A 17843-nucleotide genomic window follows, 5' to 3' on the forward strand; every position below is an offset into this window, starting at 1 on the left:
ATTCAGGTCAGTGTGACAGCCATGCACACTATGTAAAAAGTAACTTTCAAACAGCTTTTGGAGCTTTCAAAAATTAGCAGTATCTAACTTGAGCACTTTACATTTTTAAGCTAAAAGCTCAGTGTGATAAATGCATATAAATAGGCCTTAAAATGGTAAACATGCCTTAAAATGGTAAACTTATTTTACTCATAAAATTCAATTTAACCATTCCTCAATAGAATTCCTTTGAATACTTTTTTTCCCAAAAATAAATAAATAAAAACTCTCCCCCTAGACAGGCTCTAGCATTCCAAACTTTTATGACTACCAACTTATTAAAGCAAAAAGAACAAAAAGGACTTATGAGAACACTGGCATACCAAAATCACAGAATGTGCCTGTTACACAAGACTGTAATACATCCATATTAATGGCCATATCCTAAACTTCTTTATACAGTTAAAAGAACTATGCATTTTCCCTCAATACTCATTGTTGAAACTTAGTTCTCTGCCTTTTCTTTCTTTTTTCTTTTTGTCCTTGATATCATACTATTAAACCTACAGTCCATAGTACACATTCTATTGAATTTAGTGGGCTTCTGAGTAAGCACATTTATCACTATGCTATATTATTTTACTAGCATCACATTCTTTGTCACAACCAAGTTCTATCTGGCCATATTCAAATACATGTTCTGTTTGTAAATCATTTTCTAGAATCTCATGAAACTGAACCTAGGGGTAAGTTTCACTGAGTTCAGTGGGACTATCACTGAAAGTATACATAGGATCGCATTTAAATCTCAGTATGTGAGAAGCCTGAGTTTCTGACGGTTCAATAAGAATGCAGAAACCACATAAGTTAGCTTTAACCCTTGTGTTATCTGGTGTTGCAGTGGCTGGAAACACACGTGGCTTGCTTAACAATATCCATTAATTTATTTCAAAATCAACAGATTTTTCTATTCCAAAGTTCTCAACAAGTTCCTGTTACGTTAAACATCCTAAAGGCAACTGTCTTGCTATATTTTAAAAGAGGTTTTAAAGATTTTCAACACTACCAACAACCACTCCGCAAAGCATAAACAATATCTGACATTAAGCTACAATGTGGAGATCTGAAGTCTCAGATAAAACCTTTTCTGGCTATGACACCTCGCTGGACTGTCAATTTCCTATTATTTATAAATATTTACTTATTTTGCATATCTGTACCTACTCCACCAACCATAAGTCACAAACAGTAATCAAATGGCAGATGTACAAAAGAAAGCTCTCCAAAGCAAGGCACTGTATGGTGGATTCAAAATGGTCTTCGGTGATGACCCTTAAATTCAATTACAGTGACCTGAAAACTAGAAAATGATACTACTTAGCATGCAGATGACCAACCATTACTTATCCATACAAGATCTGGTTTACATATCTACTGCAATATCATTTATTTAAAAAGAAACGTTTTCAAAATGGATACATGTAGGATATTTTAACTGTCCTGGTTACTGTTGAGAGCACATAATTAGAAGCACAGATCACATTGTCAACAGCTAACCAATTACAGTCATAGCTCTAGGCCTCCTCCTGGTCCCATTTAAGTCAATAGATATTTTATCACTGACTTTGGTAGGACAGAAATAGGTGCCAGGTCCTTAGTGACATGACTTACGAGCCTACTACAAACGTAACAAAACTGATTTCTAAGCACACTACGAATAAATTTCCTTTCCTCGTAATTTCTACACAAAATGATATAACTACTGCCAGAGCTAATACGGAGCAAAGACAGTACTGTATCCTAGAAAAGATTACCAGTATCTCAATTCACCCCCCCCAAAAAAAAATTATTTCCAAAAAGCATAACTAATTACAACACCTCTTTATCTATACCCATGATTAGCAAGCTTGATTTGCATCTTGATGTAAGAGACTCAATTATTATTTTTAGAAATATTTTTTCAAGTTTGCCCCCCTCCCCACAAAGCAAAGCTCTGGAAGATTCAATACCCAATAGTCAATATTTGATTAGCCTGTAATATATCTACTATATACAAACCTGTGTCTAGCATTTTCTGGCTGTACCATTATCATACATATTCATCAGCATGATGATAGAAATTGAAGGCATCTTATAAAGTTGCTGAAATCTGAGCTTCTGCTTGTTTTCTCAAGTCTTGGACAAACATAACTTTAGGGAGAACTGAGCAGAGGCATAAAGAAAGAGAAGCTTGCATTTTCATCTTCCTTTCATCTTAGTCATTCAGTCAACCATTCAGTACCCTATTCAGCAGAGCTTTTCATTATGCAAAAAAATGCTAATCCTTTCCGATGCTTTCACACTTGTATAAACCCCCATTCCTTCCACTGAAAAGCAATTATATCAGTTTACCTTTCTGTCAAAAACAGGATTAATATTCCAAAACCTGAATCTCCTTTGTTTTTCTATCTTTTGCTTTAGGAAACTAGAGATTATTACAGGACGTTTTCCTCAGAGCAAGAATACATTATTTTAAATATGATTCTGTTAAACCAAAGACGAAAAGGGGAGAGGGGAGGAGAGAAGGGGGGGCAACTTCAGTTGCTGCGGAAACTCCTTTCAGTGACAGAACTGACCTTCCCTTTGCAGAGGCCTGAACAGAAAGAGCCTCACTCTGGTCTATTAATCAGAAACAAATTATGAAAGAATGTGGCTGGACTGGTTGACACTATCCTGTCTTGGGAGACTCAGTAACAGCCTGGTAACAATGTCCTCTTCATGGGTAATGAACAGCCATGACAAATGGAGGCTGAGAAAGTATTTATTTGCATATGCAAATTGTCACACAAAGGAAACATGTACAAACAAGTGTCAATGTAAGGTGGATTAGGCAAACAACACTTTCTTTATAGGATATTCTGCAGCCCAAGACATTAGTCAGCACAATTAAACCAGTCTCCATGGAGACTAATGAAATTTCACCATGGTATGAGTTAAATTAGATAGCTAGTTATGTGTTTCCACAATCCAACTTGAAATCCATTATTGTGTGAGAACAATACTGCAATTGTGCCAGGCTGATCTTTGCCAGCTCAACAAGTTCCTAAGTTGACAATTTGCATATGTTAATATAATTAAGCACTAATTACATGAAATCTGTACATATTCACATGCACTTTCCCTGGGCGCTTTTCAGTTTGAACCCTGGCCAAGTCTTTAACCCTTTGAATTATCAGGGAATAGGAAAGCCCTGCCTTGTGGGCACAGCCCCAAGGCAGATACAGGAAAGCTCTCCATTTATAAATACAAAGCTTAACCTGTGTTCCCATATTTAAATCACCAAAGCTAGAAAATATTTTAAAATATGCTGGAATAGGGGTTCCTGACACTTCTTTCATATGAAAGCATTCACAATTAAGCTAAAATAATGTTACAAAATCATTTATTGTCATTGACATCTAGCAAAAGTTCAAAATCGTAAAAAAAAAAAAAAAGTCAAAACATTTCCCCCAAAAAACCGCACACCAGCCAGGATTTGATGTCACTGCTGTGACAGCAATAATAAAAAAAAAGAATGAGAAGCTTGAAAAAAGAGCAGCCAGGAACTAATGAGCTTTACATAAATATATGCTGAAGCAATTAAACAGTGTTAATTACTCTGACAGCAGTTAATTGAATATAATTAGATATTTTAAGCCACTGACGAAGGCACAGTTAAGATTAATTTTATTGAGATTAATTGTAAATAAGAATAGATTAACTGTGTTTTGACAGCTAAACAGCAGAACAAGAATCAGCACAGACCCCAAAAATCATATATTATTTTAATGTCACACCTCAAAACCATCTCCTCAATAAACATGACTTTTCAAACCCAAACAGACAGAAATCTTGAAGAAAAACAAACAGCTTGCAGAGATTAAAGAGCCTTTTGTCTTTTTACATGTACATTTCTTTTTAGCAGACTAAATTAAGCAAGTCTGGTGTACATTTTTAGGAAGGAACATTTCACACTGAATGGAAAAAATGTTCTATCACATACAAAATCCATGCAGCTGTGCGGAACTTGGTCCAGATGGTCTAAGCCTATAAAACACCATCAAATGAAAGACAGTAGGGCCTTCCCAAAATGATAAAGTCACAACTGATAAGCCATCTACATTCTCTGATATGTATTGTTTCCTCCTTGATCTAGGATTATAATTAACCATGACTATTCAGACTACCACACTTTTAAAAGTACTAGCAATGGACATCCACCTTAAAAGAATAATAAAACCTTAATAAAAGTCCCTTCCTTAATTAATACAATCCAACCAGCATCACTCAGACTTAACAGTAGACTTTTACATCACTTACATTAATTTTGTGGAAATGTTTATTTTTAGATATTCTTCAAATATGACATTCAAACACACTCACTGCAATAAATCCTGCATCCTGCATGCTTTTAAATAAAAATCATAAAAATCCTAATAAATCACTAACAGGCTCACCAGATTACAAAATAAATCAATAGGTGATTAATACAATATTTTAAAGCAATACAATGTATACAGTATGTATATAGTGTGTATATTCAATACCTTTCAGCTCTAAATTGAAAAAGGCTTTACGGTATTGCGCATGCCCCTACATTGACTACCAACTTCTTTGCAATGCCTTTCGTCTTTTAGAATGAAAATCCAAAAATGGTCTGTGAAACAAGGCTACAACAAGCCATTCTGCAGTGAAAGATTTTAAATCATCCAGCCTCTTCTAATAGACTTGAGACTTATTGAGGTAGAAACCATAAAAAATGAAGAAGGGAAATTTAATCCCTGAAATATTGATTTGCACATTAATATCATATAGGCAGAGGGCAATTTGGCTTCATGGAAATGACACATTGTCGACCCTTGGTGAAGTCAGAGCCAATCTAACTGCTGAACATGTCTGAATCTCAAGAGTTATTAAGGGCTTCCCTTCTTGCCTATATGACTTTTCTCCAGCCTACCAATGCAATCTTAAATGTATTATCTTTAAGAAATAATTGTAAAACCTCAGGGGTTTTCCAGTTAATGGAAGGAAGGCTAAACCACATCAGATTCTGAAATGCAACATTAAACCCTTGCAATCAACAAAACCACCTCAATTCTCATCCATCCAGTGCAGGATCTAATACTGTTATTAGAGATAATCAAATTTCATTGTGTAAATTTAGGCTCATGGTCAGAATGGAAGCAGTAAATTCTGCAATATTAAACACTGATTTTCTCAGCACTTCTTTACATGGTCTGTGCTGGTGAACAATAAAATCCCTTGGCTTTATTCTTTAAAAGAAACACAACCTGGTATCAATGGTAAAAGATACAAGGGATACATGTCTATTTCCCTGTCCTAAACATTTTCGAAAACAAGCTAGAATAATTCAAAATCCCACCAAGCAGATACCACTTCTATTACTATTATGATGACTTCCATAGATGCTTTACTTGACCTTTCTTTGTTCTTTGAGTATAATTCACTTTTGGATATTTACAACTGTTTCCCTGTCTTTAATTGACCCTATATGTTCATTACCATAAAAATGAAAACAACTGATACATGTTTGGGTTGCAGAAACCCTTCAAAGCTCAAGGTATTGCCTACAGGATGCTACAGTCACAGTGTATGGATCTTGCTGTATGAATATTCAGCCAGGCTCACTGAATAATCCAAGTGAGCCCCAGCACTCAAGCCAGGTGCAAGAGGTTAAAACAGCTGGCTAGCCATCTTTCATTTTGGCGTGTCCTCCTGCCGCTTGAAACAGCAAACCTAGAAAACTTGCAGATATTGCCCACCACCAACACAACTGCTTTATTTTATTTCTTTTTTTTGCCCTGGTGTTGTTGTTGTTGTTTTGTTTTTTTTAAAAAAATAAGGATTAAGGTTTTTTTTTTATATTATTATTTCAATTGCTCCAATTTTACCCTATTTTGTAGAAGACCTTAATCAGAAGAAAAAGAAATTGTTTCAAAGTCACAAGCTGAATAAGAATTGGAACAATAAGCATTAAAAGGACTTTTCTCTTCCAACCTTCTAATCATGTTTATTTGAACAGTCTTTCCCACTGCCCCCCTCCCTTCCCATCCAGGCTTTCCAAAGCAAAGTCCCTTCTCCCTCGCCTTGTTCCGTCAGTTTTGTCAGTAAATACAAAGTAAAACAAGGGTTGATGGCACTGAGAGTGTTACATACCCAGACTGTGTTTTTGCATTGCTCTCAATGGAAGCGATCGATGCCCATGTCACAGTGGTGTCCCAATCGCAGCCAAGTCTCTGCCTCAATCTAACCAACAACAGGCAGGGCTTCCAAGGCTGCTGCTCACTACCTCTTCCTTCCATCCATCCACTTAGACATCCACCAAACTCTCAAAGACAGAATAAACTACATCTGCTCTTCAACCACCGGCTCCTAAGGATCGAGCCACTGGAAATCCTTCCAAAGGGGAATCACAATCGCAAATATAAATAGAGGAGATATTTATCCACCTTCAACATCATCAACCCTCTCCTTTTTCCTTTTTTTTTTCCTCTCTCTCTCCCTGTCCTTTGCCAGCTACCTGATCCTTGATTAAAAATGGAACAGGGTTAATAATAATATGGAGGAACAAAAAAAAAAAAAAAATAGACGATCGGAATGGAGGAGAGGAAATGCAACTGTCAGATAGAGGGATAGTCAGACTTCCTGGGTGACCCTGGCGGGGTCTGGCTCAATGTAAATCCACCATCTTCAGGCTGGCAAGTTGTCTTTGGGTTGAGAGGCGCTTTTTTTTTTTTTTTGTGGTGGTGGTGGTGGTGGTGGGGAGGGCAGGAGGGGGGGTGTTATGTTTGCGATGTATGCCTTGGTACCTAAGGTGGAAGAAGAGGAGGAGGAGGAGGAGAACAGGAGGAGGAGGAGGAGGGTGTGTGTTATTGAATGGGAGCGAAAAAGCCTCCTCGGGACGGCGCGGAGGCTGAACCGGGCTTGCTGAGCCTCCTCTCTCGGCTGGGCCCAGTGCCCCGAGCAGCCGAGGAGACGGAGACCCCCCTCCCCCTCCGGCTGGCAGGTAACAAAAGAAATACATCTAAGTGTGTGTTTGGGGGGGGGGTGAGGGGTAGGGATGGACCGCAGACCGGGGAGGGGGCAGGTAGGTGGTCTGGAGCCGTAAGGTGGCATCGGCTGGGGCAAAGTTTCCCATCGCATCCCCCCCCCCGTCCCGCAGAGCCCCCACACCCCGATTCCAAGCGACCCTCCGCTCGAGAAGGCAGGCGGGAGAGGCAGGCAGGCAGGCAGGCAGGGGCGCGCCTGCCATTCGCCGCCTCGAGAGCAGGATGCCCTCGGAGAGGGGAGCACACACCAGCCCCGATGCCCGGAGACCAGCGGCGGACTTGAAGCCACAGCCCCACCGCCACCCTCCATGCACACACACACACACGGTCGCGGTGGGGGGGGGGGAGAGGAAGCATTTCTTGAAAAACAGAGGAGCGAATCTTGGCCGCGGTCCGCTTCTAACGACGCCGCAGCTCCGGGAAGGGGAAGGGGGCAGGGAGAAAGAGGCAGAGCCCGCTGTCCTTTTCACAAAGGGAAGCCGCCGCCGCCGCCACCGCGGCTCTCATCCGCCGAGCGGGGCTCGGGGCAGGGCGCAGCGCCCGGGGAGCTGGCGCACAGGGAAAGGCGGCAGCGGCAGCAGCAAGCGCCGCTAACGGGTTCGTCTCTTCCTGCTGCCAGCCGCGGCACTCGCCCTGCCCGGTTGCTGCAAGCCTCGGCGCCCCACATCTCTCGCCCGAGCCGCGCCGCGGACACACACACACATACACACATACACGCCCGCGAGCACACGCACACCCGGAGGGGCCCCTCCGTCCCGGCGGCACTCGCACCCCGCGCCGCCAGAGCCCAAGCCCTCTCCCTGACCCCCACAGGCACCCCAAACTTTCCCCAGAGGCGTCACGCTCCGGAATCCAGGGCTAAAGGGGGGCGGGGGGGGGAAGCAGACGGAGAGGCAAAGACTTTTGACAGCGTGCCACGGTTCCAAAGAAGACCATTTCCCCAGCGCCGGTCTTTAAAAAAGCAAACAAAAAAAAATCACCAAAAAGAATCTCTTCTGCTAAACGTTTCAGATCCTCCACTTAATCCAAAAGTTAGCGCCTGGAGAGGGGAAAAAAAGGATCACCCCCCCCCCCAAAACCGCCCACCTTCCCGGAATGTAAAAGAGAAAAAGGAGGGGGGGTAAGAAGCAACCCCCTTTTTCCCATAAAGCGGTACCTAAAAATGGGGAAAGAGGCAGAAAAAGGGGGGCGAGAAAGGGAGAGACAGAGAGGATCTGGGGATGGGAGTGTGTGTATGTGTGTGAGAGAGAGCGAGCGAGAGAGAAAGAGGCAGGCAGAGAGGGAGAGCGAGAGCGAAATATCAAAGATTGTGCAAGATCAGCCTGGAAAGATAATCGATACCCGACCTAAATTTAACACAAACTACTCAATAAAAGTTAAAGAAAAAACTTACTTTCCATTTCCCCTCGCAGTTCTTACTGGATCTTCGCCTCTCTGTTTTGTTTTGCTTTATTTACTTAACAGCTGATCACATCCAAGTAAACGACAGAAGGTTCATTAAAAAAAAAATAAAAAAAATAATCCGCCAACTTTATTGGGTGAAAATAAAAATGATTGAGCAAGAAGTGGGGAGCATGGAGCGGTCCTTTGGGGTCCGGGAGTTGTTAAAGCATGTGGCGACCGCGGTCTCGCTGTTTGGTTGTGAAGGGGTTGGGAAAAGGAGGAAAGGAAATGAAAATCCGATATGTCTTTATTCTGCTAATTATTATCGTTTTAGCCCTGTTTAAAAAAATGGCTGATTAAGTTGAGTGCGCATGTCTTTGTGTGTCTATTCCCGATATGCACTCTGGGAATGAGAGAGAGAGAGAGCGAGCGAGCGAGCGAGAGAGGGGGGGGGGGGAGAAGAGAGAGCGAGAGAGAGAGAGAGAGAGGTGTAATTAGTGAGGTGATCAACATTCTCCAGACTGCAAATGACGCGCAGCCCGGACTTACTGCCGCTGCTGCTGGGGGCTCGTAGGGGCTGCAGGAGCCACACCGCCGGCCCCAAAGCGGAACGGGCAGTAGGGAAGCGGCTCATGGACACAAACACAAGTCTGCAAACTTCATTAGTAACACAGACACACACACACAGACACACAAAGTAGATGGCTGGGGAAAATTAAAGAGTGAGAGAGGGAGAGAGTGGGAGAGGGAGGAAGAGAAGAGGCAGAAAGGAAGGAAAGAAGATTTGCTGTTCTTAACTGCTCAGGAATGTGAAAAGATATGGGTGCAAATTAATTATTCCTCCCACCAGGGAAGTTCTTTCTTTCTCTCTCCCCCCCCCCTTCTTTCTTTTCTTTTTTTTTTAAAGGAAGAAAATATGCCTGGGATAATGACTGTGGAATGTGCCTCTGTACAGAAAGGGAATAAGTCTGAGATGGGAAATTTTTGCTCTTATAGCCAGAGAATCATTTGCATATTATTGAGGATTTATTTACACACACATATTGTGAATGCAGAGACATTATATATGTATCCATAGCTCATATATACGCACGTAGGAAATATGCATTATTACATATACACATGGCAGGTTAATCTCCCTAGTGCAACTGTTAGACCAGCTCTACAGAAGTAAGTTTATATTAGCAAACAGTATTTTTAGCATTTAATAGCAACAGTAAACAGATTTACAAAGAGGAGGATGTCCCCGGCGTAACTACCCCCTTCTCCCCTTGGAAGGAGAAAAAGAGGGAATATATTTGTCCTTGAATTTACCATCTATATGCTTGATATGAAAAGAAAGGATGCCATTGGGCTATAGGCAATAATGAACAGATACCATTATAAATAGAATCTCCTACAAATCTTCTCTTGCAAAGGACGGAAAGCAATCACTTCTCATTTGAAAATCTAATTATCTTAACCTAATACTACAGATGTGATGTGAATATGAGTGACACTTTCATTAAAATATAATTAACTAAAACTAGGAACAGAGATACTTTGAAATACCCCCTAGTGAAGATTAAAAATCGTGTCTATTCAAAGAGCATCCAAACACATGCACGGCAGGGACACCTTTCTCTGTCTTTCCCATCACATTACTATGATTATAGTTATCAAAAGACCACAAAAGCAAGAGTTAAATATAAAGGATATTTACAATCCCAAAGACCCTGCACAGGTGAACCATAACCTTCCAGTTGACATGCCTTTGAAGTTTCTGATTCCAGGGATACACGTCAAAACCTTGTCTTAGGCCTTAAGCATTAAATACCAACAGAAAGGTTTAACACAATCCCCCATAAAAACAAGGTATAAATATGCATCTTTTCAGGGCAAATCCTGAAGTTAATGCTACCAGGCAAATCTCAACCTGAGGAAGAATGAGGGCTCTGCCAGGGAAGAGCAAGCATAGGCCAGAGACAGTGAAGCACCCGGCTGAAAGCAGATGTTTTAAGGACATTGTGAAGGTACCTCAGATTTGGGAAAAGAAAACTAATGTCTTCTTTTGGCACCCGAAAGACGAGGCAACTTCACAGTGACTTAGAGCAAACTTCAATGAAATCTCTGAACCTAACATTTAATGTTAAAAGATATGACACTCTAGGGTTCTGGGGAGTAACCTGAGTAATTAGATGTATATATCTATTAACTAGTAAGGAAACAATGCATGTAAATATGTTGTGTGCAGTTTCAAAAGAAATGGGAGTGTATGCATGACTGTTTTATAGAGAGGAAACAGAAATACTAACAATGGCTAAAATTAAAAGAGCAATCCAAACAGATATACTCAGGATCTTACTTGGGTCTATTCTATGGGATTCACCCCCAGGAAAGTTTTTTAGGATTGCCCTGTGAGTCTCCTAAACCGGGCTTTCAGTAGTAAAATAGGGTGGTGGATTAGATGGGAAATGGTCTATTTGGCTCTTACTGTGGCAGGAAAGAGTCTAAACTAGCAAGATGCATTGGCCAGTCAAGGACATGTCTGAAGGATGGCAGTCCATTTCCTAACCCTGGAGACAATTAAATCCAGTCCCATGAAGAAACACCTGAGAACAATACTTCTAGTTCAAATGCAAGTGAAGAAGCCAATACATTGAGGCAGCAGGGGTAAGAGAAGGCACCATGTTGCAAAAATCCTCACTTTTACAGTTTCCTAAATCAAGGCTATTAGAAACGCCGAAGATCAGCTCATGCCATGAGCCATTTCTAGGCATATTTCCTCTCCCCCATGACCTTTTTCTAAGAAGGGATGTAGTTTCTTTTTAACAGAGATTCTTTCCAGCTATGGGAACAAAGAGGGCGAGTCCACTTTTCCAGGCTTCTTCCACCACTGCTTATTTCTTCCTCCCGTTTCTATTTCGCTCCCCACATTCACCGGCACTTCCCTTTCATCTTCTTTTCCCCATCCCAGCTTTTCCTAAAAATAGTAGCTATCTGGATGGAAAAGGCACTCCGGGATGTTAACAGTTTAGAAGAAACCCGGGGATCGCCACGTAGCTAAGAAAAAATCGAAGGAGGTTAATTCCGAGAGGCAGCAGCAGGTTGGGGGGGGGGGGGGGCTAAGAGCGGAGCGCGGCTGTAGCAGGGGAAGCAAGCAGCAGCCGGGAGCCCCCGAGGGCTGGTTGGCTGGCTCTTTCAAGAGGGTTCCCCCAGAAGCTCGGCCAGAGTTGCAAGCCGGCTTCCCCTCCCTTCCTGGCTCTTTCCTCTTGCTTGCTCAGCTGATCGCCCCAAGACCTCTGCCTAACCTCTCAACTCCTTTCCGCTGGTCCCCAGGGCACCCCTCCCAGGCAAACTTCTTCTCCTCAAGGCTACCCACGCAGATCCTGGGGGAGGGGGGATGTCTTTCTCCCCCGGGAGGGCAGAGAAAGAAATTTTATCTTGCAAGCGTCCACCCCCCGCGCACCCGCACACACACACACGCACACGCCCGCAAAAAGACCGGGTTAATGACGTTATGTTGCACAGAGGGGGGAAGACGTAGCCTGCCCGGCCTCAGCTGCCACCCCCACGCCCCTGAGCTGAAACAACTTACTGGACCGCCTGAGCAAGGGGTTAAGAGCAAGCCCTGGCCACTCTCTCTCCCAGACAAAGACCCTGCCAAGCCAGCTGGGAGACTTTTGCACCGCGTTACATTGCCTTCGCCCAAACCAGCGCAGCGGACGCACAGGGCCAGGAGGAGGATATACATAATTACAACCTCCCCTCTTTTTAATAACCCGACATAATTCCCTAATAAATGGCCCGCCTCCCCCTCCCCCCCACTAGCCCAAGGGAAAGAGGATCCGTGCCTTTTGAAAGGGTCCCCTAAGTCTATAGATGAGCTCAGTTTGAAACGAGGTATTACAAGATCTCAGTGTTAGAGACCCCTTTATCTGAGCCACAGACACGTTCAGATCCCGAGACCCCCTCCTTCCTCTGCCTTTTTGTTGTCTCTTCTCCTCCCGGGGGCTATTTGACAAAGGCAGTATGTTAACTAACATTTTTGTTTAACTCAGCAACTTCGTTTCAAAACACACTTAAAGAAAGAAAAGGAGGGGGGGAACCCTGAGAACAATCTTCCGGACTTTTGGAGGTGGGGTAGGGTAGGGGGGGGGGGATTCACACTTCAGCAATACTGCGAGGATTGTCAATATCATTATCGGAAAATGCCACCAGGAAAAAAAAATCTTTACTCAGATGACAGTCCTGTTTGGGTTTTAAACCGTAACTATCCATGTTTAATAACTGTCCAGTGCCGACCCTAACGCACTATGTAAACCTAGATGCTCTGGGGAGGGGGGAGGGTTGGTTTGGGAAACAAAATCCGACCAGGCCAAGCAGCCAAGTCCCTGGTTGGCCTTTTCTGTGGCGGCGGCGGCGGCGGCGCTACTTGGTTTCAGCCGCACACAAAGACTCGTGCCCCGGCGCTACCCGAATGAAAAGCCCCTCTTGCTGCCGCTTCCTCCCGGAGCCTTCCACAAGCCGTCCCTCCTCGGCAGCTGTCTGGCGGGGATCGTGGGCTTTAAAGACCCTGAACCTGAGCGTCTCGCCTTGGATGGGAAAGGGCAACACGCGCGCACACGCACTCAGCCACACGCACGCCCTGCGAGAGGTGGGTGCAGGAGCCAGGCGCCCTCCGGGCTTTTAGAGGTCAGCGCTTTGACAGTGCTTTGACCTCCCTCCCCTCCCGGCAACCGCCCTCGTGTTTATAAACAAAAACAGCCAGGAGGGCTAGCCCCAAACAATGGCAATTCACCAACTTCACAGACCTCTCTTCTGCAAATCCTGGAAAACGACCTCTTACCAACAGCCCCTTCCCCACTGCACAACAAGCCCCTCCAGAAAGCCCGAGAGCCCCCTTCCTGCCCCGCCACAGCCAAGAGAAACGTTTTCCCTTCTATGCTCGGAAAGGCAAGACAGAGGGGGAGGCTGGTGGGGGGGGGGAGAGACAAGACAGAAGGATACCCAAAAATGAAAGCAAGGGCAGGGGAAAGGACGCAAAAATAGAAAAGAGAGCGAGAGAGGCAATAAAGCTAGCAAGGCATTCGACAGACAAGAAAGGAAATATATACCAAAATCCAACAGTTAACATTGCCAATAAAACAGGAACCTTTGTTGTGTAAGACAATATGCTAAACTACCTTTGCGGCAAACAGTGATTATAAAATACCCAGGAAAAAGTTATTTTCGCCCAAGGAGCCAAGTTTTCAAAAGAAAACGTGTAGATTTTACAGCTAAATAAAAGCCACCACCTCTGTGTTGTCCGTAAAAACTACACATAAATTAAAGGTACCGTTAAAAGAACCCCTCCAGCAAGCAACATCTGATCTGACTTACCAGGGAAAAAAGGATAATTTAAACCACATTTAATTACAAAAAGCAGTAAGCGAAAAGTAAATCAATCAATGCTTTCTCTCAAAAATGTTGTCTGCCAAGGTATAGAAATGATAATTCTTATAGTTCTGCATTAAAGGCAAACTGAAACTCCACTCCTCAGGAACTGATTGCGCAGGAGGGAAATGCAAAAGGCAAGGGAAAATGGGGGGGGGATGGACCCTGAAATGATTTTCAAATTTTTGTTTAAAATGATGAGGATAAGAAAAACCTGATGAAAAAGTTAAAGAAAATATACCTCAAGAGGGAAAAGACCATCTCCTTTTCTTGTCTATCAGTCTCCAGTTAAAGCATATGGAAAATGTTTTCAAAATGCCTAGATTTGGCACATTGTCATTGCAAAGAGAGGAGCGCAGTGATGCTGTTATAGAAAATGGGAAATAAATTCAGGATTGGGTGCTGCCTCCTTCAATGCGGATTTATCTAAGTTTAATTTAATATTCCGCAATCACTGTATGATCGCATATAATTCACCAAGATTTTAAAGGGCTTTGGACTGTGGGCACCAAGTCATGTACCCAATTTAATTGCCTTGCATTTGTGCTTCCCCCCTCCTCATTAGATAAACTTTAAATTGCAAGTGCAAAATAATAAAAATGATAGAGTAATAAGGTTTGGCTGAGCAAAACGTTAGAGAAAGTGCTGGCTTTAGTAAAATCATTCAAAACATAAAATCAAAAAGCACAAAACGGCTGTTTGTAAAACACTAAACCTTTAATCGATTTATTGGCATCCTGATCGATTAGATAAATGGAAATCTATAACAAACATAAAAGCATTTAAAAGGTTCTCTTCTAATTTCTAAACAAAACTTTTCTTTTTTGTAGGCAAAAACCCTTATCAAACGACTAACAGGAAATTCTTCAGATATCAAATTACGATAATAAAATTATTTCCACATGGAAAGGGATAATGACAATGATGATAGTAATTATAATAATGAATAATTCAACAGCCCTTTGACATATATAGAAAACCAGATTCAGAGCAGTTCTTGAGAGTAGCTAGTTTTAGGGGAAAAACATTTTATCAAGAGAAATTGACTTGAAAACTGACATTTTCAACTAGACTGACAATTCAGGGGGAACTGCTAAAGTTATGCTAATTTCACCCTCTATCAAAAGAAACCCTGACCACTGTTCTCCGAAGCTCTGTCCTTTCAATCGAGTTACTATTAGTAAAAATAAATATGTAAATACACCAGCCCCATCTGAATTACAGGAACAAATTTGTGCCTGCATGCTAGGCTGAGAGGTGGTGGTTAAATTGAAAAGGGGGGGGGTTCTCCTTAATAATCCATTTACCATATCGCGCTTTCCAGATCACAGGAAAAAAGATATTTTTTTGCAAGGCATAATATATTTTACTATTTAGGTGAAAGAATAAGACCGGGGGGGGGGGCGTTCTGCCATCCGGAGCAATGCAGCAATCAGAGCTTGTGGCATTCTGGCTGCGTGAAGAGGAAGTGTTGCTGTAACGGGTATTATGTTTATTTGATAAAGAAAATCAATGAAAGTGGCTGTAAAGTAGTTAGTGAGGCGTGTGTTTGGGACTCGGGTTGAATAGTGACTCCAGCGGGCTGGTCGATCAGCTCTAAGAGCTCAGGAAATCTACCCTAACCCTCCGCCTGAGCTCTTCCCTCTCGCACAGGCACCGAGTCACTGCCGCACCTTCACGAATCCAGGGGACTCCTCTCTCGCAGTCTCCTCCTTCTGTCCCTCCCCCCCTCCCCATCCCATCCCCCCCTTCCCATCTCCCGATGGCATCTCTATCATCCCCTCTGCTCTACTGGGGCCGTCGCCTTTCCTTTTACCCCACCGATTCCTTTCATTCACCCCCCCCCCCCTTCCCATCCTTCTTCCACCACACCCACCTCTCCTCCCTTCTCTCATCCGCGACTGGGTTGCTCAGCTACTTTCCTGACTGAAGGATTGCATGCCCCCCCCCCTTCCTCCCCGCCGCCGCCGCATCCCAAAGTTCTTCCTCTGCCAAGTCTCGGCGGAGGGAATCCTAGCGGCTCGGGTCATGTTCGCAGCCAGAATGCTTGCTTCCAATGCCAGAGGGATCAGCCCTCGAGGACCGCGCGAAGTAATCACAGAGCGCGTCTCCCTCCCTCCCTCCCTCCGCATGTGCAGAGTGCTTCTGTCTCTCCCGGGGAAACGCGGCCAGCCCCCTCCCAGTCTGGGATCGCGCCACAGTGTGAATCCGGATGCGCGTCAACAACCCCTTTAGGACCTCCACGTGGTTCCTTGGAAGTGAACGCGACTGCTGGTTAAGAGGGCTCCCTTCTCGGCCAACCTGCCCACTTTTTGGCCTTTGAGAGCGTTCGGTAGGAGTCCGGGGGGCAGGAGGGAGAGAGAGGAAAGGGGACGCCGCGTTCCAAGCCTTTAACGGATTTAGGCTGCGATCCAGGATGCATTTGAGCCACTGCGCCAGTACTTCAGCCGGCCAGCTCCCACGGGCACTTTCAGATCCCGGCGTTACAGTGACGTTTAAATGAATTCGCAGCACAGCTCAGTGCGGGTTCACTTGGAAGGTAGTCCCGCGGAGTTCAATGGGACTTTCTTCCTGAGAAAGGAAGTCTGCCTCGCAAGCTGTCCTCTCAACGGGTATGGAGCGCAAAAAGAAACCCTCCCCGCCAGGGCACTGAGCTCTGCTTGCCGCCCAAGGGGCTCTCGCACCGCCATCCTATGCCCTCGTCGGTGGGGGAATCCCTTCCCTGCGGCATACTCAAGCACCCGCTTCGACTGCGCACTTAGTTCGAAATCAATCCTACAGCGAGCAGTACTCTCACTTTACTTCCTAGTAAACGTCGACAGGTTTGGGCATGGGGGGGGGGGGGCAAACAGATTTAAGCACAAACGGTCCTCGCGAAGGAAAGCCTGTGGCGAGCACTTTCGCCCATTCGCCTCGGAGACGGGGGGACTCTTTTGGGCTCGCTACAAGACCCGTCCCGCCCCATCCCACGTCTTCCTTTCTCTCCTTCCCCGTTTTTTATCGCCCCAGCCTGGATAACCAGAACGTGTTAACCTCGCCGACTGCGACATTGCCAAGTTTGCCGTCGGGGCGAAGAGCTCCTTACGAGGTTACCTTCGCATGCCCCGCCCCTTACGCTAAATAACCAGAGGGCTCCGAGGTGGTCAGTGCGACAACCTGGCAGCTCGGCTTTGGGAACCTTCCCGTTGCAGCTCTCTGGGGCGGGGACTTTATTACTTACCCCACACCGCCTCTTCCCCGGGGGCGCTTATTATTCCCTTCCGTGCCCTTCCGCCCACCGTCCCGCCTTGGGCCCTTTTTCGCCTCAGTTTGGGCTACCTTTTCCCGCTCTAACTCCAGTCCTTAGTGTCATTGGCCAAATCTGTCAAGAGAAGAGAACGGCTGTTAGGGCAGCCTCAACCAACCTATTAGAACCTGCGCCAGACAGCATCCTTCTGTGCTTCCAAAATGGCCGCCCCTCAGGGAACGCATGGAGGCTCTTTATACTGAATCAGAAGACCAGTATTGTCTCTTCAGACTGGCAGGAACGCTCGAGGTCCTCAGGCAGAGGTCCCTTGTTCCTTTTCTCTGGGCGCAAAAGAGAGGTAGAGGAAAGAAGTAAGTAGCCAAAGCAAGCAGAGATAATAATGCTTGGAGTTTTTATAGAGCAGTGTTTGCGTGATACAGGCACCCATAGAGCAGACTTGTAAAGCAGGCGTGTAGTCTTGCTCTCAAATTGGAGAGGGAAGGACTGGGAGATAGTGGTTTGCATAAGGCCATGTATTGAGTTTGTGACTTAGACTGGATTTGAACCAGTAACCTGTGCAATTACAGATGGTTTTTTTAGCCACCCCACTATCTCTGATCCTATAATATACCGTATCCGTCTGGTCTTGGAAGCCCCTATGGCTGAAATGTGATCTATAAATTTAGTAAATTGGTAAAGAACAAAATATCACCTAAAAACCTGCAATTTGTATACAGGCAATGGTATATCTA

General features: G+C 44.4%; 2 protein-coding genes across 32 annotated transcripts in view; one reads left to right on the forward strand and one right to left on the reverse strand.

The window, feature by feature from the left end:
- Positions 1–14323, reverse strand: part of ZFHX4 (zinc finger homeobox 4) — a 201753-nt gene extending 187430 nt beyond the window's left edge. For 6 of the 16 annotated variants that reach the window (XM_077352098.1, XM_077352095.1, XM_077352100.1 and 3 more), the window contains exon 1: positions 8461–9173. The gene's annotated coding sequence lies outside the window, so the exon portion shown is untranslated. Of the gene's footprint in view, positions 1–2037; positions 2302–2370; positions 2545–4544; positions 4993–6174; positions 6777–8460; positions 9178–13811; positions 13940–14106 lie in introns of those variants that run through there. The other 10 variants (XM_077352097.1, XM_077352096.1, XR_013234077.1 and 7 more) reach the window with 9 other exon arrangements.
- The window catches only part of LOC143844664 (uncharacterized), a 209860-nt gene continuing 198627 nt past the window's right edge, over positions 6611–17843 (forward strand). For 12 of the 16 annotated variants that reach the window (XR_013234084.1, XR_013234081.1, XR_013234083.1 and 9 more), the window contains exon 1: positions 6885–7024. Coding sequence is in view for 2 of the 16 variants with exons in the window: in XM_077352114.1 (XP_077208229.1) it covers positions 6895–7024 (130 nt within the window). In the remaining 14 variants the exon portion in view is untranslated. Of the gene's footprint in view, positions 6717–6767; positions 7025–17843 lie in introns of those variants that run through there. The other 4 variants (XM_077352114.1, XM_077352111.1, XM_077352108.1 and 1 more) reach the window with 3 other exon arrangements.

Source organism: Paroedura picta, chromosome 9, assembly GCF_049243985.1.
Source record: "Paroedura picta isolate Pp20150507F chromosome 9, Ppicta_v3.0, whole genome shotgun sequence".
NCBI classification, from domain to species: Eukaryota; Metazoa; Chordata; class Lepidosauria; order Squamata; family Gekkonidae; genus Paroedura; species Paroedura picta.